The sequence below is a fragment of the Citrus sinensis genome, chromosome 5 (genome assembly GCF_022201045.2).
Source record: "Citrus sinensis cultivar Valencia sweet orange chromosome 5, DVS_A1.0, whole genome shotgun sequence".
Classification (NCBI taxonomy): Eukaryota; Viridiplantae; Streptophyta; class Magnoliopsida; order Sapindales; family Rutaceae; genus Citrus; species Citrus sinensis.
This window is the reverse complement of record NC_068560.1, coordinates 24,048,821-24,074,903: the sequence shown is the minus strand read 5'-3', so window position 1 is coordinate 24,074,903 and position 26,083 is coordinate 24,048,821. Positions and strand designations below refer to the sequence as shown.

At 34.7% G+C, this 26,083-nt stretch overlaps 1 protein-coding gene and 2 pseudogenes across 1 annotated transcript; 1 reads left to right on the top strand and 2 right to left on the bottom strand.

The window, feature by feature from the left end:
- Positions 1-8,070: 8,070 nt before the first annotated feature.
- LOC112497650 (importin subunit alpha-1a-like) lies at positions 8,071-11,831 on the bottom strand (annotated as a pseudogene).
- A 99-nt stretch (positions 11,832-11,930) lies between these two features.
- LOC127902064 (uncharacterized) lies at positions 11,931-14,974 on the top strand. The gene has a single exon (XM_052440483.1). The coding sequence runs from the start codon at positions 12,262-12,264 to the stop codon at positions 14,971-14,973; it is 2,712 nt and encodes a 903-aa protein (XP_052296443.1). The 5' UTR covers positions 11,931-12,261; the 3' UTR covers position 14,974.
- Positions 14,975-16,970: 1,996 nt separating this feature from the next.
- On the bottom strand, positions 16,971-24,686 carry LOC102615685 (uncharacterized; annotated as a pseudogene).
- Positions 24,687-26,083: the final 1,397 nt, after the last annotated feature.

Genomic DNA, 26,083 nt, shown 5'->3' with positions numbered 1-26,083 from the left:
AATTTACAGAAAGTAAAGTAGAGTGTAAAAGAAAGAATTTTCCATGAGAGGAAGAGAGAGAAAAATCCCTAGGAGAAGAGAGAAAAAATAAATAAATAATCCCCCTAGGTAACTCCCCACTCCCCTCTTTCCCCTTTATTCTCTTCGCACTCTCAGAAGTTAAGCATGAGGTCAAAGTCACACCTCTACTCTCCATTTCTTTCTCCTTTTTCGGTTACCAAACATCAATCCCCCAGTTTCTAGTATTGAGAGTGAAATGAATCAAGACTGGAAACTATAGAGTTTATAATTTTTTACAAACTTAAAGCATCAATTTAAGGTTTTATGACTTATTTAGAGCAGGTTTCAAGACTTTCAATCTTTAACTGACTTAAGCAATTTTAAGCTACTCTTATCGGTTTAAGATCTTATGCCTTAGCTAGAATAGGCTTTAAGGCTTCTAACCTTGCACTTGCTTAAGGTCTTATGCCTTACCTAGAATATGCTTAAATATTTTAACCATGTGAAGTAAGGTAAGCCAAGTGGTTAGAACCCAAACTTCACAATTGTAAGTTCATGGGATTTTATTTCCTTCCTCAATTTGATTGAAGACATTCTTTTTCTTTCGAAATGTGAGTGAAGTAGATGTCTCTCGAATATTAGAGAGGGTAAAAATCTCGGCGGTGCTTCATAAGAACTTATGTAAACTAGTCCCAGTAATAGTTTGATTTTTAAATATCAATTATAATTTCATATAATATGAGTTGTACTCTTAATAAATATCATATAGTAAAAAAAAAGAGTGAAGTAAGCCCTTAAGCTATACTATAATGTCCCTCTTTCCTTACAAACCAATCTGAATTCATAGTGAGTTAATGCCATGAGTGTGAAAAGACTTATGCTGTGTTTACTTGCTGCAGTGAGATTGAAGAGTGTGGATTCCTCCCACTCCATCGTTTACTTACTCAAAATGGGGAGGGATTGGGAATCCCAATCTGTGGGCCCCACTCATTTTTGGAGGGGGAGTGGGAGTGGATTCTCACTCCCACCTCTCCCATTTCTACCCTTTTTTTTTATTTTATGTTTTATAATTAATAAAATAAAATAAATAATATTATATTTATTTAAATAATATTATTATATTTATTTTAAAAATAATAGTACTATATTTATTTAATATTAATAATAATAAATAGTTTATTCTAAGAAAATACTAATTTTGTACTAAATAATATTATATTATTATTTTATATAATAATAAATTTAATATAATTATATTAAATAAAATAAAATAACATTTCATTTGATATTAAAATTAATAATTTATTGTTCATAATTAAGAATATTAATAATTATAATAAATTTAAAAATATAATAAAATAAATATTATTCATTAAATATATTTTTTATTAGTTTTGTAATTAAAAACTATAATTCTTTAAATAAGGATAAAATTGTAATTTGAAACTATTTACTCCCAATCCAAGACAAAGTAAACACATAAATTGGATTCTAATCTCCATTCCATGTTTCCATTCCAGTGTAAGTAAACAACCTACTTCCACTCCCACTCCACACTCTCAATCTTAGAATTCCCACTCCTCAATATTCTCAATCCAATCCAAAAAGTAAACGCTACCTTAATTGATCACGAAATTTTCAAACTTGGGATCCTTATTGAATCTGCATTCCCACATTGAAAAAGAAAAAAAAAGTGCAAATAATGAAACAAAATCCTGTCGGCAATCAGCATTTTCAAACTTTCTATAATAGCTATAATTAACAATGACAATATTGCTACCTTACTGTGAGCAACTTGTTTGATGAAATTAACAGTTGAATTATAAAACCCACCAAACTCTCTTTTTTGTTAATAAATATTTTGTTAACTGTCAAAGTTTTTATTTCAAAATTACTACTAAAGTTGATTCATTTTTTAAATTTTTAAATTTTCCTTTTTCTTTTCGCACAACAGATGGAATTGCCCTCTAAAAAATTTATTGGATTGTTTAATATTGCAACTTCAAAAAAATTATGATAAATTTTAAAGGGGAGATTGACAGTTTTCTTCTATTGATATTAATATGTACCACTTATTCTTTATTATTTTCACAATAGTTAATAACATTATTAAATAACATAATTTTATAATATTATCAATTTTACTGATTGTTAATTTGGCAGCAATTTTTTTTTAATTGTTTTGAAATGGTACCTAACAATTGCTTACGTCAAAATATCTAGACTCACTCATCAAAGTATCCGCGATTCCGAGGCCAAACCGCCGAAAGTAAAAGTATGAATGAAAAGTCTTCACGCGAGACTCAATTGTGATTTAATATGAATCTCCTTTTTCAAAAGTAAACATAAAAAGAAAGAAAAGAAAAATTAAAATATTTTAAAGGAGACTAAAATCTGTGGCGTCAGTCATTCATGTCTTTTGACATTTCAATTTCATAGAATTGTTTTAATTGATCTTAATGCATTATACTATTAAATTATATAACATAATAATGTTTTAAAATTTTAAAGGTTAAAATTTTAGAACAAATCAATACTCTTCAACTTCTATATTTATAAATATGTAAAGACAATTTGTTGAGTATAAGTTTTTTTTTGTTTTTGTTCAAACCAAATTTATTAATACTACAAGAAGTATGTTGGAACTCAGAATTTCTTATATCAACTTAAGAATAACGCACTTAGAAGGTATTTTTAAGCCTATTACATCTTAGAATAACACACTTAGAAGGTATCTCTAAGCCTGTAACATCATTGATTACTTCAAAATACCCATGCAAAAATCTTCTACTACAACATTTGTGGGGAAGGACATGTGGTTTATCATTCAGTACTCCAGTTTAAAATGTCTTAATTGTACTTTAATCATATAGTTAATAGTGTGTTTTCTTTTAAATATTTTAGGAAAAAAGACATCTACACCCTCAAGATTTGAGGAAATGGTCATCAACACCCTCAAATTTTGAAAGAGAGACATCAAGACCCCCTTTTGACCATTATACCCTTTACCTCTATTATTTAAAAAACAATTGACTTTAAAATTTTTAGTAAATAAAAATACCATATAAATAATGTAATCTACGCAATAGACTAACAATATTACAATATTTAATATTTTAATTAAATTTCAATTTTTAAATTATTATTTTTATTTTAATAATAAATTTTTATTTATTGTAGAGATTTTAAATAAATATTTGCATTAAATACATTCTACAATTAAAAACATTCTCACATACTAATATTGTTAAAATTATTATTTTACATAATACTCCAAATAATATAAAATTTTAATACATTTATTTTAATATTATGATTCTATTTATCATAAAATTTACTGTTGATGCCGAAATCCGATTGAGTCGGTTAGCGACTTGATACCATACTTCCGCATCAGCATTAAATTTATTTGGCGGAGATTCGGTTGGGTAATTGTCAAGATGTCCTGTGACCACTGGCGATTAAACTGCAAATACCTAAAATCACGGAAGACGGTCAGAGGCGCCGGAAGTTTTTTCAGTGTGAACCCTCCGACGCTCAAGTTAGTTTCTAGGCCTTTCGGAAAAACTTGTGCCACCACTCATTTGGCTTAATAAATATTGCCTTAAAACCCAAAGCTTTTCGAGTAATTTACAGAAAGTAAAGTAGAGTGTAAAAGAAAGAATTTTCCATGAGAGGAAGAGAGAAAAAGATCCCCAGGAGAAGAGAGAAAAAATAAATAAATAGTCCCCCCAGGTAACTCCCCACTCCCCTCTTTCCCCTTTATTCTCTTCCCACTCTCAGAAGTTAAGGATGAGGTCAAAGTCACACCTCCACTCTCCATTTCTTTCTCCTTTTTCCGTTACCAAACATCAGTCCCCCAATTTTTAGTATTGAGAGTGAAATGAATCAAGACTGGGAACTATAGAGTTTATAATTTTTTACAAACTTAAAGCCTTAAGCAACTTATTTTACTTCCTCTACTGACCACGCCATGGGTGAGCATGTATCATCAATTTAAGGTTTTATGACTTATCTAGAGCATGTTTCAAGACTTTTAACCTTTAACTGACTTAAGCAATTTTAAGCTACTCTTATCGGTTTAAGATCTTATGCCTTACCTAGAATAGCCTTTAAGGCTTCTAACCTTGCACTTGCTTAAGGTCTTATGCCTTACCTAGAATAGCCTTCAAGACTTCTAATCTTGTACCGACTTAAGCAAATTTAACAACTCTTGTCAATTTAAGGTTTTATGTCCTTCCTTAAGCATATTTTAAGGCTTTTAATCTTTTACTAACTTAAACAATTTTAAACTTGAAAAGAAAAAGATTGAATTTTTTTTTTCAATTGCATCTATTTTATTGAAAGTCATATATAATCCAATTCAATCAAAAAAGATTGAAGCAAAACTCGAACTGTGATGTGTATGTTATCGATTCATAGACTGATTTTTCGAGGAAGCATGCCCAATCAAAGAATTAATCAGGGATCTGGATTTATGTCCATATATGATACCGTTATCATGCTTAACAGTCAATAAATGTACGCTTTTGTCAAAGCAAGTAAATGACTTATTGTATAATACTAATAACAAGAATATGGACCTCATACCGTTGCATGTGAGATTTCACGAATAATCATGCAAAAGAATCAGAAATTCTAGATAAATGTATGACTTGACGACCAAATTGAAGCTTGATTAAGAGCTAAGTGAGTTTACCGATCTAATTCCGAGTATTTTCCGGTAGACTCCTGAGCTCTTTCTGAATCCCGAGGTGCCTCTGGACATGGCACTGACAACAATTTAAGGCAACCGATTTGTTTCATTTCTTGCGGTCATTTTGTCGAACGTCTTCTGCGTGTTATTTTGCATCACTACTTCTAAAAATCCTCTCTAATAACCTGTTTCACAAATTACAAACTCCACTTCTCTGCATCCAATCAGTTATTAAATCCTCATTCCAAATGTTTTAATCCATCACAATTATGCTGAAACCATGGCATAATCCAATTGTAAAACTGGATGAGATCTTAGCATCTAAACTTGGAACTTATGCAAAACTTTAATGGCAAGCACATGACCAAAAGTTGCCTATACAGCAATAAGCATGTGGGCACTAGTTTGTGATATGATTTCATATATTCAATATATGTTTATTTTAAACTTGTGCTCTGTAATCAATTTCTCATGCTCACGTAAATGAAATCATAAATTGGAATGGTAAGAAGCACACCGAACTTCTCCAATTAGTATCATGTTAATCCACAGATTTTACTATATTCATGCATATAAATTAAGCAAACTCAAGCTAATTGTTCCATTTGATTATCTACTGTGGAATAGATCAACTGTAATTCAGTCCCACCAATCAAGAAAACCAAGGCGATTGCATGACTTTCATTGACTAAGTGCATTGACTAAATGCATGCATGCTTGTTTAATCGGTCAACATGCTTAAATTGACCAAATTTACGATTTAAACAAACAGCTCTTGGAATGGCACAATTGAATCCAAGAATTAAAATAAAATTAATCCTCATTAGACTCATGGAGAAATAAATTTAAGCAATACCAAGACTGTGAGATACGAAATTGATCATTCAATACAATAAATCACGCATATAGATAAGTAAATTGAAGGAAATTACCGATTTGAAGCTTGCAAACTTGCTCTAATTCGTGCATGATAATATTCCTCCTTCGCTGTGACAGAGATAAAAGTTTGGCTTTTTGCACCGTGTCCCCACAAACGGCGTCAAAATGTTGGTGCTGAAATCTGCTCACCCTTTACCCGACCAGATCCTTTCACCAACGTTTATGTGGTCAATAGAGAAAATGTTGCATTCTTTCTGTTTCAACGATTGCTTGAGTCCCTGGGGTTGGAATCACTTCTAAGCCTATGTTCACAAAAAATAGATCAGAGACGCCGGTGGTTTTACTGGCGTAAACCCTCCAATGCTTAAGTTAGCACAAGGTGTTTACAGGAAAACTATGTAATTTACATTGTGTGATTTCTTGTAATGCTCTCAAGAATTTGTATGGAATGTAATTTAGTTTCAATTTGGCAAACTTTTCCCTTTACTCTCAATTTTTCTATCCCTTTCTTCATCGGTCTCCTGGCTTCTTATAGCCGTTGCCCCACGTTTCTGCGTATTCTTCATGCCCCCCATTTTCGGGTGATGACAGACTCTCATGGGTCTCCAACCACTAGATCGTGGGTAAACATGGAATGCCATGTTCTTCCCAATGGTTCGGGACATAGCGAAACTGTCGCAATTTCGTGAGATCGTGTGTCTTTTCTTTGGGTGATGAGCATTTGGCCGGCATATATCTCTGGTCGGTACGCGCCCGTACACGATGTTACGATGTTTCACCAGGACTCTGCTCGTACCACTCAGCTGAGGGGACTCACCTCAGGTTGAGAGATGAGGACATGGCCGAGCTGGTATTTTTCATTACTCAACATTTACTTTAGTATAAAGAAATATATCTAATAGATTATAAAATATTAAAATATTTTTTAAATATTGAAATTATTTTAAAATGTATATATTATTACATCTATTTAATATTATATTTCTATTTATTGTAAAATATTAGAGTCAATTCTTTTGGGATAATAAAGTAAAGGGTATAACCGTCAAAAGGGGATCTTGGTGTCCCTCTTTGAAAACTTGGGGGTGTTGATGACCATTTTCCAAACTGTGGGGTTATAGATGTCCTTTTTCCAATATTTTTATTTTGATAAAGCTCGAAATTCTTCAAGTTTATGTAATGATAATTACCAAATAATTTGAGCATAAATTTATTTATATGCAAATATACTTATCTTTGTAGAAAATTTTAGGATTCCATGATAAAAACTATTGTATCAATGTTGTGATAAATATACATTTTGTAAATTACACAAAAAATTATGGAAGGTAAAACAAGTAAACTAATATAAGAGTTACAAATTGATATTTTAAAATTACAAATAGAACAAACACTTGTACAAATAATATAAAACTTGTAAATCAATACTAAAATTTCATTAAACAAAAAATGGATTATTCATTTAATTTAATTAAATGAAGAAAAAAGCCATTCATCAATTGAAAAGAAAAATTGCATCGAAAACAATTGGAATAAGTGTTATTGAATTGGTTTAACTATAAATTCTTTAATCATTTTAGGACATTCATAATTTTTTTTTCATTTTTTATCATAATATTGTTTACTACACAGATTAATTAAGCAAGGTTATTTTTCTTTATGTGGATCAGACCAAAATAAAATAAAAAGATACTCTTATATTACTAGACATAAATGATAAATCAATAAATTGGATCTAATTCAGTTTTATACATACTTCATATACGTAGTTTTAAACTTAGTTTCTTACTTGTACTTAAAGATCACTTGGGGATACAGTTGAGAAGGTTTAGAATGATACAAAATCACCTTATCTTACAAATAACTTTGAAAAATATGAAAAAATAGTTTTTCAAAATCTAATTTTGAGAATAAGAATAATTGTTCAAATCTAAATACATATACCTTAGCATAAGTAGGGATGGAATTAAAATGCTGAATTGGCTTAATCTATGCCCAAAGTTTTAAAATTTTTAAGATATTTAGATTTTTTTTTTTTGGGCAGCTACTAAGTTACATTATTAAAAAGTTAAAGTTGACCCAAAAATACTTTTTATGACCGCCTAGTTTTTTGACAAAGAACGATTGAATAATTAAAAAAACCTAATTTTGAGTTAATATAAATTACAGATGACGTGACTTACTAAGACCCTTTTTTTAATAGTTAGCAAAGGGAAAGTAAATTTTTAAATGTTTTTAGTTCTCTTTTGGATTAGTTTTTGAACATTAATTTTTAATTCTTATATTAAAAATGAAAAAAAATTGCTGGAAAGATTTTGTTTTTTTTTAACTGAAATAGGTATCATTCGTGTACATTGAACTTCTAGCACATTGATACTAATGTTCGAATGCTACTATGCTACTTCAATGAACTTATTACTAAAAGTCTAAAATACTCATTGATCTTAATGAAAAGAGATTGCATGATTGGAATGATTATAAGTTTATTTAATGACTACACGTTTCATCGTTATAACTACCGATACGCGTCACAAATCAAATACAAATTTAAGCACAAGCATGGTTATTCATTCACACATAGTCTTTTGGGGGTGCCTGCAAATTGAAATGTGCACGGCAGCTCTGTTAACACATTATTATATACTGCAAAGACCTGGATGAAAGACTTTTCCAGCATTCAACCTTGAATCGTCAGTGAAAGAAATTAAAAGATGAGTGCTGTGTTTTACAATCCGAAAGCCGATTCGAGATAATAATAATAATAGACCTTACCATTAGTTATCACTGCCTTGTGCATGTTCTGATCTTCGCTCTTCACTTCATTAATTATCTTACCTTCTTTATTGCCATCTTCCTAATTTTTACCATCATCAAACATATGAAGTCAGGCAGCTGCAAGACTCAAAACAGAAGTTGTAAATTTCAATCAATGTCCCTCAGTTAATTAGTAACTTAACGAATGTATACGTACCTTTGTTTTAAGATATATATAGCTGTTGTATAGTTGTGTTCAGGTTGCGCTTCCAAGTCCAACGTTCTTCACATACTCGTCTAGCTGCCCTTTGTGTAACTTGGGTGGGTTTAACTCTCCTCCAGAGAAAATCTTCATATTGGGGCAATTTACCAGAATTAATACTTCCAGAGAAGGGAATTTGAAGGCGCAATTGCCGGAGCAGAAACTTGTCGGGCTCTCTAAATAAGCTCCGACTCCTTCAATTCTCTGAAAACAATAATCTCATCTTTTGCTGCACCATCATCATCTGCCACTATTTCTGTCATAGGGGTTTTATAAGATTAATGAAGGGGTGCCAATAGTCCAACTCTAAAAAATAAGGCTATTAAAACCCATGGCTTTGAGTGTGTCCGCAATTAAAAAAAAAAAAGAGTACATCCATACCTGAAAATATGAATATATGTATGTATGTATGTATAGACACCTCAAATTTCCTTATTAAGACAGTATCCTAAAGATACCCCATAAAAAATATTAAAAAGTTATAAAAAATCCAATGGCACAACAATAATTCCAAAAACTGCCCTCCGTTCCTTTGCTCTTTCTTTTCTTTCTAATTAATTCGTGAGGGCTAGGATTTGTACCTCCACCTCTTACCCCCAAATAAGAGGTGGGCGCGCGTGTGCGCGCATGCGCTCCTCTGTGTGTGTGGAGTAACAAGTTTCACAAAATTATCCAATTCAAGAACTTAGACTTTCTTAGAGCTCAAAAAAGGTGTTACGCCATATTGTGTGACAATGTGGAGTAACAATTTTCACAAAATTTAAGAAAGTCTAGAATCTTGTATCAAAGGAGCACTCCATCATATGTACAACAAATTCTTATCACCCCGTCCTTTTTATTTCGAGTGTAGATAGTAAGGATTGTATATAATTAATGCAAAATAATATAACATCTAATAATTTTTTTTTTGTTTTTAGTTCATGCATATAATAATGTTCTAAATTAATAGATGAAAGAAATATATTAGTTTTTAAATATAAATTTTAATTTCTTATATTCTAATTCATATTTATATAAAAAATAGCTGGAAAGAAATTAATTTTTTTCAAAAAATATGTAATGGTTATCATTCATGTAATTTCTAGTGCAATGACGCTAATAATGTTCGAATACTACTTCAATGAATTTTACTATTAAAATACTAAAATATCTTTGTGAAAAATGATTGCATGATTAGAATGATTATAAGCTCATTTGATGGCTAGTTTCCTCATTATAACAAGTTAACAACCGAAACACTCTAACAAGCATGATTATTGGTTCACACTACACATGCATCTCAACTTAAAAATGGTACTTGAAAAGTCTTTGGGGTGCCTACAAATTGAAATTTGGTAATACAATTAATGCTAAGAAATGAATCTGGCTACCGTATATCCTGCAACGACATGGATAGGGGACTGTTCCACCATTGAACCTGAAATTATCAAGTGAAAGAAACAAGATCATGAGTGTTGCTTTTACAATCTGAAAGCCTGGTCGAAGTAATAATAATAATAATTAATAGACCTTACCATTAGTCATCGCATCATTGCCCTGTGAATCTCCCTCCTCCTCCTTGATCCTCATTCCCTGCATGCGGGAAACCTGCAGCTGACTGTATCATCGTCTTCTTCCAACCACTCGGCCACGCCAGTGTGTCTCAATAATCTTTACCGACTTCTCATAGATCTCGTTGTTGTCATGAATTTGTAGATTTTCTATCTTTTCTAATCCCTCAGCCTTCTCTACCAACTGGGCATATTGATTAACATTTCCAATGGCTGTACCCATATTCTTTTCAGCTTCCCCAACCTTCAAAATGTTCTCTAATCCTTTTAGGCAAACAGCGACGAGCCCTGGATCAGGGCATAGAAGGAGATCACACAATGGTTTTATACACCCCTTCCTCACAAGGTACTTGATTTGCTCACGAGTACCACCCGAGCTAGCATTCGAAATTGCCCAAGCAGCCTCCTTCTTTATATCAAATTTAGCATTTTGAAGCAGATTGACAAGGGGACCAATTAAGCCAGCATTAATTACCGCCTGAATCTGTTCCCTGTTTCCAGCTGTGATATTTGAAATAACCCAGCATACTTCCTTCTTGATGCTCTCTTTTTGATTATTGACCAACATGTCCAAAAAGTATGGCAGTGCACCACAGTTAATTATACCCTGAGTCTGGAAATCGTCCCCCGTCGCAATATTTCCAACCGTCCGCAGGGCAGGAGTGAGCACTGAGGTTGATGGATGACCAAGGAGCGTAACAAGTTGCGGACAGACACCTGCCTCGATCACAGCTTGAATTTTGTCATTCGTACCATCAGCAAGATACGAGAGTGCCCAGCAGGCATCAGTCAAGACCTCTTCATCGTTTGAACGAATAAGCTGTGCAAGCACCGGAAGAGCTGGCCTTATTTGATTAAATGGTGACTGTGGCTTGCCCCTGCAGAAATTAGACAATGTCCATGTGGCAGTTCTTAGCATTGAAAGCTTTGTATGCTCATTTAACTCTGCCAGCAATGGAATCAAAGCCCCTTGACTAAGCACAAGATCACGGCATCTAGGCGAGTCACCAGCAACATTTCCCAATGCCCAAACAGCCTGCTCGCGGACATCATCACTTGGAGAAGCAAGTAGCTTCACAAATATTGGAACAGCACCGTGGTCAATCACTACCTTAGTATTCTCCGAAGTTCCAGAAGCAATGTTTGTAAGAGCCCAAGCAGCATCAAACTGAAGTTGTGGATAGTCTTCCCTCAAAAGAAACTCAACAAAGCGCGGGACAACGCCAGATTGTATGACTTTCTCAATTGGTGAATTCCTGTCAAATGAAAGCAGTTTTCGGAACAGAGTAGTTGCTTCCAGCTGCAAGTTGTTGTCATCTGACCAAACCCCGGCAACCATCGCGGGAAAAATGATACGGGCTTGCCAATTGAATTGGATGCAAAGGACAATTTGCCAAGAGAGGATGAAGGAGCCAAAACCGTGACTAAGGAACCTAATGATGAATTCACAGAAGCAAAACAGCAGCTCCACTTTAGACCCGAGAGAGCCAAGAAACAGCCAAGCTGGATGAAGGACTATGCCACGTGAACCAGGACAGCAAGGGTGGATGGATAATTTCTCTTAACAATTATCTGAATTCTGTTGTTATAATTTAGCTACTTTACAATTGCCAGCTCATATTTGTCTTTTAGCCTTAGAATACTCTAGAGGAGTCACGAGATATATATGTAAAAGGGAATATTGTGTAAGGCATGTTTTGGATGAATGAAAAGTTCTCCTTTTTCACCTGTCTTATTCTCTTTTTTCTTATTTTGGAGCCGTCACTCGCTCGAAGAGTGCTCGATCATTGGTACAATTTCTGAATTCTAGCTGTAAAGTGTACCATTGGTGCTTTCATTGATTCCTGCCATGGCCGATTCTCATGAGAGCAGCACATTAAAGGAACTTAGTGAGAAAATTGACAAACAAGCCTTATCTTTTCACCAGATGATGCAGCAATTTATGACTGCAGTAGATGCCCGTTTTGATGAAATTCGATCTAAAATACTTGATACTCCAACAAACGTGCCTAGTTCTTCGAAACAACCATTAACAGTGCCACCACTTTCATCTAGCCCATCCGATGGGCGAGATCTCTCTCCGATGGTCAAATCCATGAAGATGGAAGTTCCACGTTTTGATGGTTCTGATCCACACGGCTGGGTATTTCGAGTGGAGGAGTTATTTCGAGTTTCATGGTACTCTAGAAAACCAACGCCTCCGTATCGTTTCCTTTCACATGGAGGGTCGAGCAGCTGGCTGGTATCAGTGGATGAAATCCAACAATTTACTCACCACTTGGAGAGAATTTTTGGCTAATCTGAAGTATCGTTTTGCCACTACTCTTTATGATGATCCACAAGGTGAACTGTCTAAACTCACCCAAACCACCACTGTTGCTGAATTTCAGTCGGCTTTTGAAGAACTCATGAACAGAGTTAATGGCGTCTCCGAGCAACTTCTCATCAGTTTTTTCATAAATGGCCTGCAGCAAGACATCAGGAGAGAACTCCTCTTTAATCGGCCAGCAACACTCATGGCCACCTTTGCTATGGCTCGAGCACTCGAAGCCAAATTTAATGACACTAAACCACACACTCGCTCCTGGTCTAAATGGCAGCCACAATCCACATTTCCCTCCATGACAACAACACAAACCAGAAACGTTCCTTTACCCCTGCTTTCCCATTCACATTCCTCCACCATAAGTGCTAACCCACCATCATCAAAACCTCCACCACCTCCCATTCACACTAAAACAAACACTTTACCCGCACTTCTTTCTACACCAAATTTGCCTATTCGTCGGTTGTCCCCTGCTGAGCTACACGAGAGACGTGAGAAAGGTCTCTGTTACTCTTGTGACCAGAAATACAGCCCCAATCACCGTTGCAATCGTCGGTTCTTGTTACTTATCGAAGCTGAAGATGATCATTTAGATCCAGCCAATGAAGGGGAACCACCAGACGAGGAAGACTCCGCTATCACTGGTGATATTTCAAGTCTGAATGCTCTCGCTGGACAAGCAAATCCTCGTTCCCTTCGTTTACAGGGCAAGATTGGATCCCAAACATTCCAAATATTAATTGATAGCGTCAGTACTCATAACTTTATCAAACCATCAATGGCGGAACGTGCCGGCGTCGCGATTCAGCCCACAACTCCGTTTCGCGTCTACATAGGAAATGGTGATTTTTTGTTGTGCACTCAATTTTGCCAGCACGTTCAATTAACATTGCAAGGCACGGAGTTTCCCATGGACCTTTTTGTGTTGCCCATTGAAGGAGCTGATATTGTTCTTGGAATACAGTGGTTGCAACAACTAGGACGGGTATCACATGATTATTCGGCTCTTTCCATGGAATTTTCTTTTAATGGAAAATCAGTTACTCTTCAAGGTGACTTGTCCACATCTCCGACTTTAGTAACTTATAACCAATTTCGGGCTCTGATCCACCGCGTTGCGATTTCAAGTTTTTGTGCTCTTCAACCGTTACCTTCACTACCAACAGAGCCCCCTCCAAGCCAAACACTTCTCTCCCATTTAGAATTTCCAACTGATTTACCACCCCAATTCCGTGACCTTCTCCAACAACATCATCATCTATTTTTATCACCCACAACACTTCCACCACACATAATTATAGACCACAAAATACACCTCCTCCCTAACACTTCCCCTATCAATGTGCGACCCTACCGATACCCCCACTTCCAGAAGAATGAAATGGAGAAACTAATTAAAGAGATGTCTGACCAGGGAATCATCAGACCCAACCAAAGCCCTTTCTCTTCCCCAGTGCTTTTAGTAAAAAAGAAAGATGGCACTTATCGTTTTTGTGTGGATTATCGTGCTCTAAACGCGGTTACAATACCGGAAAAATTTCCAATTCCTACTGTCGACGAACTCTTTGATGAACTTGGCAAGGCTACGGTCTTCAGTAAATTGGATTTGAGGGCTGGTTACCATCAGATTCGGGTCCACTCTCGAGACATTTACAAAACCACATTTCGGACACATGAAGGCCATTATGAATTTCTGGTTATGCCGTTTGGTTTGACGAATGCACCCTCGACCTTCCAAGCCGCTATGAATCAGATCTTTGCTACATATCTTCGAAAATTTGTGATCGTCTTCTTCGACGACATCTTGGTTTATAGCGCTACCATGGCTGACCATTTAGTTCACCTTGAACAGGTATTGTTATGTTTGCAAATGCATAAATTCTTTGTTAAATTGAGCAAATGCCTCTTTTGTAAGCCAAGTATTGAATATCTTGGCCATATTATTTTTGCTATGGGAGTACAAGCGGATCCCCAAAAGGTGACTGCCATGCTCGAGTGGCCACTGCCGCAAAGTACCAAGCAGTTGAGAGGTTTATTAGGCCTTACGAGATACTACCAGCAGTTCATTCGTGGATACGCTTCATTGGCTGCCCCTTTAACTGACTTGCTATGTAAAGATGCATTTCACTGGAATTCTGAAGCCACAACAGCATTTGCATCTCTGAAGCAAGCAATGGTTCAAGCTCCGGTGCTCAAACTACCAGATTTTGATTCTGAATTTGTAATTGAAACAGATGCCAGTAACATGGGGATTGGAGCAGTACTTATGCAACAAGGCCATCCCGTGGCTTATTTCAGCAAAAAAATTGGGCCCAAACTAAAAGCTTCATCCACTTACTTAAAAGAATTGCACGCTATCGTAGAAGCAATCTCTAAATGGCGGCAATATCTCTTGGGTAGGTTCTTTGTAATACGCACAGACCATCGAAGCATCAAGGAACTACTACAGCAAGTGATTCAGACTCCTGATCAACAGGTTTATCTACGGAAGTTACTTGGTTTTTAATTTCGGATTGAGTATAAACCGGGGCATACAAACCGATCAGCTGATGCTTTATCCCGAGTCCATGCAGCTTATGACGAAATAGAGCCAATTGATAGCACGTACACGAGCTCTTTTTGTTTATCTCTTCACAGTAGCCCTTCCTTCAATCTCCTTACGGAACTATTACGGGAAAATTCAACTTGTCATGATATTCTCAAGCTTCATCACCAAGTTTCTTCCGGGCATTTCATGGCTGACTATTCTATTCATAATGGAATACATCTCTACAAAGGAAAATATTTTATAAGTGCTGAATCTTCCTTGAAAACAATCTTATTAAAGGAATTTCATTCAACTCCACTGGCCGGGCATGTTGGCATCCATAGAACTTACATTCGATTGTCAGCAAATTTTTTTTGGGTTCACATGCGACGGGATGTTGAGAAATTTGTCACAGAGTGTGTAATATGTCAACAAACAAAATATTCAACTAAAGCCCCTGCTGGTCTCCTTCAACCGTTACATATCCCAAGTTTGGTTTGGGACGAAATCACTATGGATTTCATCACAGGCTTGCCCTTGTCTCGCAGTTATTCGGCTATTTTGGTTGTGGTCGATAGGCTAACAAAATCAGCCCATTTTGGACCATTACCAGGTAACTTCACAGCTCATAAAACTACAGAGTTATTTGTCGAAATTGTGGTTAAAATTCATGGCTTCCCCAGCTCTATTATTTCGGATCGCGATTCTGTGTTCTTGAGTCAGTTTTGGAATCGGCTGTTAACTCTTAGTGGCACATCGTTACACCACTGTACGGCCTATCATCTGCAAACGGACGGCCAGACGAAGGTTGTCAATCGTAGTCTTGAGCAATATCTTCGTGCATTCACACAAGACAAGCCGAAAACTTGGGTTTCACTTCTCAGTTGGGCAGAATTCTGTTACAATTCCAGCTACCATAGTGGCTTGAAAATGACCCCATATCAGGCTTTGTTTGGTCGACTCCCGCCCATAATTCCTCCATATGTGAAGAGCTCTACTTCAATCCAAGCTTTGGATGAAATCCTGCTCGAGCGTGATAAGCTGCTGAAATCCTTGTAAGATAACTTGCGTCAAGCTCAGCATCGGATGGCCCAAAAAGCTAATACTCATCGCCGGGAAGTTCAATTTTCTGTCGGAGATAATGTACTAGTCAAGCTCCAACCGTACCGCCAGTATACAGTAGCTTCACGTTCCTGTCATAAATTGGCCAAGCGCTATTATGGGCCTTTTGTAGTCATCGCTCGCATAGGTCCTGTTGCTTATAAGCTTGAGTTACCCCCGGCATCGAAAATTCATCATGTTTTTCATGTTTCCTTACTTAAGCCATTTCATGGCTCCACTCCTCAAGAAATCTCTCCACTCCCAGAATATAGCATTGATAATCACCCCTTGACTTTACCAGCAGCAATTTGTGCTACTCGCATAGTGTTCCAGCAAGGAAAATTGGTTCCACAAGTCTTGGTGTAGTGGACAGATGGTGCTCCTGAAAACGCCACTTGGGAAAATTTTGGTGCTTTTTGTCAACAATATCCTGCTTTCAACCTTGAGGACAAGGTTAGTTTCCAAGAGGGGGGAAATGATACAGGCTTGCCAATTGAATTGGATGCAAAGGACAATTTGCCAAGAGAGGATGAAGGAGCCAAAACCGTGACTAAGGAACCTAATGATGAATTCACGGAAGCAAAACAACAGCTCCACTTTAGACCCGAGAGAGCCAAGAAACAGCCAAGCTGGATGAAGGACTATGCCACGTGAACCAGGACAGCAAGGGTGGATGGATAATTTCTCTTAACAATTATCTGAATTCTGTTATTATAATTTAGCTACTTTACAATTGCCAGCTCGTATTTGTCTTTTAGCCTTAGAATACTCTAGAGGAGTCACGAGATATATATGTAAAAGGGAATATTGTGTAAGGCATGTTTTGGATGAATGAAAAGTTCTCCTTTTTCACCTCTGTCTTATTCTCTTTTTTCTTATTTTGGAGCCGTCACTCGCTCGAAGAGTGCTCGATCATTGGTACAATTTCTGAATTCTAGCTGTAAAGTGTACCACAAAATTTCCAACTCAGTTTGGAGATTAAGACTTGCGGCAGGAGTAGAAATTGGAAACTGCTGGGATTGAAGAAATTCACCTATCTTCTTAAGATATAGGTATTTTATGGTTGTATTAAGGTCGTGCACCCAAATCCAATGTTCTTCATGCCAAATTCTCAGGTGCACTTTGTGTAACATGGGTGTGCTCAATTCTCCTCCAGAGAAAATCTTCATATTGGGGCAATCATCCACCAGTAATCTTTCCAAAGATGGGAATTTGAAGACATAATTGCCAGTGCTGAAGCTTGTCAGATTTTGCATTTTTAAAAGCTTCAACTCCCTCAATTCACTAAAAGCAACAACCTCATCTTTCGCTGCATCTTCTGCCAGTACTATTTCTGTTATCGTAACGCATGATTCTATTGTCATTTCTCTGAGTCTCACCAGAGTCTTAGCTATTGAGGATGTTAATAGGTTTTTCAATCCATTGCAATACGATATCTCCAAAGTTGCAAGATTCTGAAGGGAAGTCGAGGATGGGACTAGATTGATCAAATGGACACGACTTTACACGTAGAATAACCAAGTTGTTTAAAATGGAGAACTCTTGTTTCAAAATGTGCTTCAGATCGCAACACTTGTTTGCTTCTCTTATGATTACCTCCATCCCATTTTCAACCATTTCTTTTGACAACCAAGCGTCAGATCCTTCTATTTGGAGGACTCTCATGGTGTGAAGTCTTTGGAGGAAATCATCAAGTGATAAAATAGTAGTTGACTCATCAACAAACTCGACATCAAGACATTTAAGTTTTCAAAGTAAGTCTTCTGAAAATACACTTTTGTTTGTTACTATATGCTTTGCATCAACTATCAATTCTTCTAAATTGGAGAAAACCTGGGCAATCAATCCGTACCAAAAAAAAAAGAAGAAGAAGAAGGATCAATTCAAATAATTAATACAATACACTTTGAAGGAAATTTAAAAAAATAGAAGGGAATTATAGGTTGCAACTGGCTTATGCAATATATTTATTCAATAAATTTTACCTTTTACAAATTAATAATAATAATACAGCTAACATGCAGAATAATTACAATCATGAATGAATGTTGTATACTAATATGAGAGTTACGTTGCTGAGAATTTGACTTTCAGGAAGAAACCATGCGATGAAGACAATGGGCAATTTAACTCTGAGCTATATAACATAAATTTCACCGTACGTGCATAAGAATTGAAACATTGATTATAAAATTCTTGTACGTACCTTTTTTGTCAAGATATTAGTACATCTCACCATGAATTCAGAACATCTAGATATCCGTAATTCTTTCAAGGATGGCAATTCAAGAATATCTAAATCTCCTGTGCAGAAGCTTGTGAGGTTTTCAAGATCATACATCTTCAGATATTGTAACTGAGGAAATATTACAATATTATTCTTCCTTTCTTCTTGGTTGTCCATGGCTATTAACTCTTCCAAGACGCGACATTTTTCTATCTCAATACGCTGGAGTCGAACAAAGCTGCTAACTATAGAAGGTGAAAATAGACATCTTAAATTTACACAGTTGTATAGGACCAAGTGCATTAAATTCTGAATACCACAAGACATGCCTGCAACTTGGTTTTGCCAAATCCTTTCAACGTTTATTGAATGCAACTCCAAGTTCTCTAAATTTGGTAATGCAACCTGCTCGACAAAAAAAATTAACTTGTTAATTACAAGTAACAATCATTTCTGTTGACAGACAATCAATAAAATTACGCTTTCTCTTGTCAAATTTCTTTTCAGTCTTTCGTACAAACAACCGTTAATCAAGTTTTCCAAATTATTCCTCACTAAATCGACATATGTATTCTAAAGACATATATATTAAAGAAAATGACAAGTCATAGTATGAATGAATTTATTGGCCAAAGTTTTTTATTTAGTAATTACAACACGTTTAGTATTTCGTAACATGATGATGTTGTTGTTGTTATTATTATTATTAATTTACTTGTTGCGTCAAGTACCTTTTCTTTTCTTTGAGAATGTATTTGTTACACCCTACAACACTTTGAAGAAAACTTCTGAATAATTGTTAAATATAATTGTTAATCACTCTTGTCATATTTGCTGACAAACAGGAATATACCAAACAAAAAAAGTTTATAGAGAATTATCAAAACCATTGGGTTATTAATAACTGACCTTCTCAATGAAAAGTGTATTAGAACTATTGACATTGTCCTCCAAGATGATTTCATGTGACCACATATCATTTGTTGATTCTTCCTGTGTCTGTTGACATTGAAGGTGTCGCAATTTTAGGGATAAACTTAATTGTGAGCATAATCTTAAAGGATAGACAGAAGATCTTTAAAACTTAGTACAATTAGTTTAGCATTAGATTCAAATTTGATATTTTGGATTCCATAATTCAGATTTTTTAATAAAAATTTAATAGAGTTAATTTCAAAATAAAAATTAAATATGAAAAATTAAACCTCTAACTATGGATTTAAATTAGATAAATAATGAATATTCTCTTAATAATTTTTTCAAGGCAAGGGAATGGGCAAAGCCTAAATTTATTTATTTTTAATTACTCTATTACTTTCCTTAAGATTCAGACTGAGGTGGTTATGCAAACACAACTATTTGAAAATTACTTGGTCATGCTCTTTAATATGACATTGTAAGAGTGTTGAGAATATATAAGACCATTAATTTCACATTTTTTAATATTAATTTTAGATATAGATATATTTTTATTGAGAGAAAAGAGAAAAAGGATATTATAAAGCATGAAGCTCATGCAGTACAAGGGCTATTATGTTATTTGTAGGGAGGTAGATTCTGAAGCTAAAAGATTAAAGTGGTATGATTATGAAGCTAAAAAATTAAAATATTAATTAAATTGCGAACATTAAAGATTTTTCAAAATTGTTTACTTTGAAAATGAGGATGGTGTAATATTTGAAGACTTTTCAAAGTTAATTACTAGTAAATACTGTGATGCACTAGAAATTCCTAGCTTTAGCCTAACGTACGTACGTACAGACAGACAGACAGACACAAACACAGACACACAGACACCGACACAGACACACGGACAGACATAGACACACACTCACACATGTATCTACACACAAACACACACCAAAAGAATCCTCTCATATCAATTATTTAAATTAGGAATGATCATACATTTGACTCTGCCGGATTGAGGGTGAGGTGGGAACCCCTGATATAGAGATGCTTGAGTTGTGAAGGACCCACTTTGACTAATTCATTAACGAAATAATTGACATCTTGCTCTTCCAAATAAGATAACCAAAGATCTTCAATTCCCTCTAGTTTCAGGATCAGCCCATCCTTCAATCGAATCTTGGAATCCAGATCGATTTTGAATTCTCTACACCAGATGTCGGCGTACTCCCATCCCCAAACACCTCCAATAAGTATTTTGAACGTTTCTAGCTTCTCCAAGAACAAGCCTCTCGGAAAAGTGTTGACATCTTGGATTTGTAATTCTAAAGAGATCAAATGCTTCAACTCATGTAGGCTAGCATTCTTGACCCCTTCGACCTCCACCTCCCATTTGTCAAAGCTTCTAGGACCCATATATAGTTCTTCTAAATGGGATAAATTTGATAAAATGTTTGGTGGGATAACTTCTAGTTCCATACAATCTCTCAGATCAAGCAACCTTAGCAAAGTCAATTCACCTACTTCTACAGGCAACCTCTTAATATCAGAACCTCGTAGGCAAAGAACCGCTAGTTTCTTCAAGTCTCTAATAACAGTTATATCAAGCAATTTGCAATTATACAAACTCAGGTTTTGAAGGTTTGACAGGAGACCAAGTGATGAAGGCAGTGACAGTAGATTCATGTAACTGAAGTTTATAACTCTGACCTGTATCATCCTCTCGAAAAATTTGTTTGGAATTGTTAATGATGAAGATTCCTTATCAGCACATATAAAAAGAAGTTCGAGTTGAGGACATTCCACTACTTCAAGAAGCAAATTAGTCTTGACATCATGTAAGACTATTGAAGTGTATAGCTTTATTGCACTTTCGTCCGACCATTCCCTTCAACCACTAACCTGCTCTTCTGTCGCTGAAAAAACATTTTGTTCAGTAGATGCAATTGAAATGGCAACATCGCGAACGACGTCATGCATGGAAAACATGCAACAAGCTTTGAGTTTGTGCACCAATCCGTGTGCTCGAGCTCGTGCTACTTGCATCTTATTCACACCTTGAAATAAACCCATTCCCATACCATACATTAACAAATCATCAATGGATGCTATTGCTGTATATCCTATTAGCAAAAAGATGTTGGCTTGGATTACTAGTATATCTACTGAGCTTTCCAACAGAGAAAGCAATATCAGGCCTAGTACAAGTCATCGTATACACAAGACACCCAATAATACGTGCATATTCTAATTGGAATACTGATATGCCAGTGTTAGGATATAGTCTTATGTTTGAATCAAAAGGTGTTGACACAAACTTACAATCATAATAATTAAATTTCTTTAAAATTTTCTCAATGGTCAATACTAGGTCATTCTCCTTTTTTATAATTTTAATCCCCAAAATCACATCAGCAAGTCCCACGTCTTTCATATCAAAATTAGATGACAATAATGATTTAGTGAGTTCAATGCTCTCACTATCAATACCAAAAATTAACATGTCATCTACATATAAACAAATCATCACACATTTATTTCCATTGAATCTGCTATAGACACATTTATCAGATTCATGAATATTAAATCCATTTGAGACAATCACTTTGTCAAACTTTTCGTGCCACTGCTTTGAAGCTTGTTTAAGACCATATAAACACTTGACTAGTTTACAAACTTTATGTTCTTGTCCTGGCATAACAAACCCTTCTGGTTGTTTCATGTAAATTTTCTCATCTAATTCTCCATTTAAGAAAGCTGTTTTTACATCCATTTGATGGATTTCAAATTGATAAATTGAAGCCAAAACAATCAAGACTCTAATAGTAGCAATTCTTGCAACAGGTGCATAAGTATCAAAATAATCAAGGCCTTCTTTTTGTGTAAAGCCTTTTGCTACTAGTCTTGCTTTAAATCTTTCAATTGTTCCATCAACTTTCTTCTTCTTTTTGAAAATCCATTTACAACCTATAGGATTAGAGGTAGGTGGTAAATCAACTAATTTCCAAGTCTTATTACCCACAATAGAGTGCATTTCATCATTAATGGCCTCTTTCGAAAAAGCAACATCTTGAGACTTCATTGCCTCTTCATAGGTGAGGGGATCAGACTCTATAGTAGATGTGATCATGGTCTGTTTTGATTGTGAATATCTTGTCCCTTCAACTAAATAGACTTTAAAATCTGGTCCAAAAGATTTTATAGTCCTTATTCTTTTACTTCTTCTCAAATGATTTTGCTCATTATTAGCATCACGCTTTTGACCAATTTCTATTTGTTTATCATTCTCTTGAGAATTAATACTTTTTGGTATAATGGAAAATCTATTTTCATAGAATATTTCATTTCTAGATTCCACTATAGTATTGATCTCAATAAAGCTATTATGTTTTGTTACAAGAAACCTATAAGCTTTTCTATGCTTAGCATATCCCAAGAATATGCATTCAATGCCCCTTTCTCCTAATTTCTTTATCTTAGGTTTTGGTAGTCTTACAATAGCTCAATAACCCCAAACTCTTAGATAAGAAAGATTAGACTTTCTCTTTTTCCATAATTCATATGGGGTCACCTTTGTTTTCTTATTAGGCACTCTATTTAAGATATGACATGCAGTTAAAATAGCTTCACCCCAAAAACCTTTACCAAGCCCAGCATTAAAAAACATAGCATTAACCATTTCTATTAATGTCCTATTTTTTCTTTCAGCTACACCATTTTGTTGTGGAGTATATGCAGTGCTAGTTTCATGTACAATGCCAACAGATTCACAAAATTCAGAAAAAGCATATTCACCTCCTTTATCACTTCTAAGGCATTTAATTTTAGTATCACAAAAATTCTCAACTTCATTTTTATAAGTTTTGAATTTTTCTAACACTTGATCTTTAGAATGTAATAAATACACATAGCAATATTTTGAAAAATCATCAATAAATGTTATAAAATATTTTTTACCACCTTTAGAAGGATTACTATGCATATCACACACATCGTTATGAATTAAATGCAATAAAGAAGATATTTTTTCAATTTTTGAAAAAGGAGATCTTGTGATTTTAGTCTATGTACAGACTTTATATTTTTCATGCATATCATTTTCATGCTTAGGAATTAACTATAAATTAGCCATATCATGCAATCTTCTAATATTCACATGTCCTAAACGATTATGCCACAAAGATAATGAATCAACCATATAAGCAGAAGAAACATTCATATTATTGATATTGAGTTTAAACGTTACTTCATACATGTATCCTTTCCCAACAAAGGTACCACCCTTAGATAATATAAATTTGTTTGACTCAAAAACAAGTTTGAAGCCAAACTTATTAAGAAGGCTACCAGATACAAGGTTTTTCCTAACTTCAGGAACATGATAAACATCAGTAAGAGTTAAAGTTTTTCTAGAAGTAAACTCTAGTTGCACATTGCCTTTTCCTTTAACTATTGCAGTGGAGGAATTTCCCATGTAAAGAACACTTCCATCATCCATTGCTTTATAAGATTTGAAAAGGTTACGATCCTTGCATACATGCTTAGTTGCACCAGAATCTATCCACCATGCATTATCATCTTCAAGAGCATTAATCGCAGATATCATGGCCACAAAATTTGTGTTCGAAACTTCCTTTTATTTCTTCAAAAGTCGACAATCTCTTTGGAAGTGGCCAGGTTTTCTGCAGTGGTGGCATGTACCCTTCTTTTTCTTCTTATTGTTTTTATTATCTTTGGAATCAAAATTTCTCTTTTGATTATTCTTAGGGTGATTAGAATGCTTAAACTCCTTCCCTTCCTCTACAATATTAATTTTAGAGGACGTAGTAGTCTGATCCTCAAGACTATTAAGCTTGAGTTCCTCTTCAATACGAAGACTTTAGCTTAAGCCATCCAGACTAATTTCCTCTTTGCTATGTTTAAGACTTTTCTTATAATCTTTCCAAGAGGGAGGAAGTTTATCAATAATTGAAGAGACAATAATAGACTCATCCATTTTCATGTTATGTTGGTTGAATTGATCAAGAATATGAAAAAGCTCATTATATTGTTCAACCACAAGTCTATTATCAACCATTCTATAATTAAAAAATTTAGAAGGCAAGAATTTCTTACTTGTGGCATCTTCCATCATGTACTTAGCCTCTAATGAGTCCCATATCTCTTTTGCTGTAGGTTTGTTGTGATATTGATCAAACAAAGTATCAGACATGGCATTGCAAATGTGTCCCTTACACACGTAGTCATCTTGCTCCCACTTATGTCGCACTCTGGTTTCCCCTAATGTCTCATCCTTATGTTCTTGAGGCTTTGGTGTTGTGAGAACATAGACCACATTGAGGCTTGTCAACAAGAAATGCAACTTTTTCTGCCAACGAATAAAGTTGCCACCATCGAACCACTCCAATTTGACAAAATCTACTGCGAATTGTCGAAAACATGAACTTGGTGCCATTGTTGCAGTAATAACGTCTTAAGATTGTTGGTGGTAAATTTGTGGGGAATGGCAAATGTAGAGAAATACAACAATAATGGTGAAACTTTATTACGTAAAGTAATGTTTACAACAAATTCGTACTAGAAAAGAATGCTAAGAAAAGAGTGGTGTGTGATCATTAATTTCATATCTAAATGGCTTAAACATGACCCCTATTTATAGATATGCTTGTGCTCCCTCATTTGGGTTGTCATCTTTCATGATACCCCTTCATTCATGGCCATTAGATCTAGATTTGATTTTAATCAATGGTCCAAATTGAACCATCACTATTTCAAATGAAATGTCACCATGAAATGATGCATCTCTAAGTGAAATGTTGCCATGAAAAGTTATATCATTTAGTAAAAAGATACATTTTCTAGGAGACACAATTAAATGGACATGTCCTTACAATAAGACATTATTTAATTAGACATGTCTTTAGTTAAAGGTACCTTTTCTATAAGGCACAATTAATAGGACATGTATTTACCATAAGACACATTTATTTTGAAAATTTTCCAACATCTTGTCCAAACGCGAATCTTTAAATGTCCATTGCTTCCCTCTAAGGAAAAGTAAGCGTGGAAGATGAAGCAGGCTAATATGCTAAAACCGTGTTTGTATTGTGGGTCGATTTCTTGCAAGCATTTCTTAGTCAACAAGCTTTGTATATATCTGTAATATTTATACGCGGGGGAGGATGTGGAAACTCTGTTTGGTCAACTGATCAACACAGCTGCATGAATTGCTAATCAATGAACCATTTATGTTTGATTTTAACCAAATCAAAATATTAAAAAAAGGTCTATATAGGAATAAGACTATGGCCTTGTCTGTCAAACACTAGTTTTGTAGTTTAGAAGTTAAGTTGATTTGATCAACCACTTCTATGATGAGAAATGTTTAACATATTTATTATTTTTGTTAAAATTATTACTTAGAAATTATATTTTACCACATACTATTAACTTTTATTTTATAGTTACAGCAACTGCAACTTTAAAATTATAGTACCTCAATAAAATAATAGGATATAAACCGGTAGTAGAAGAGGATGGTCTTTCATGTCTTTTGGGCATTTCATCCAATGCTTGATATGATAAGAATCAAGCAATATTGATGGAGTCAAAACAATTAATCAAATGATTAATTGTCTCTATCTTAATTAGTTATTAAGAAAGATTGATTGACTCAATCTTTGATAATCAATCATTATTCTCAAATTATGCTAATTGTATCGTTTCCTTTTCCATATTCTAAATACTTGTATAAATTGAGTCTTCGTGCTCATTAATTAATAAGAGTGAAATTTATATTTTTATATTTTTTTGTTGAAAAATTTTGATGATATACACCGCTCTAACATAAAT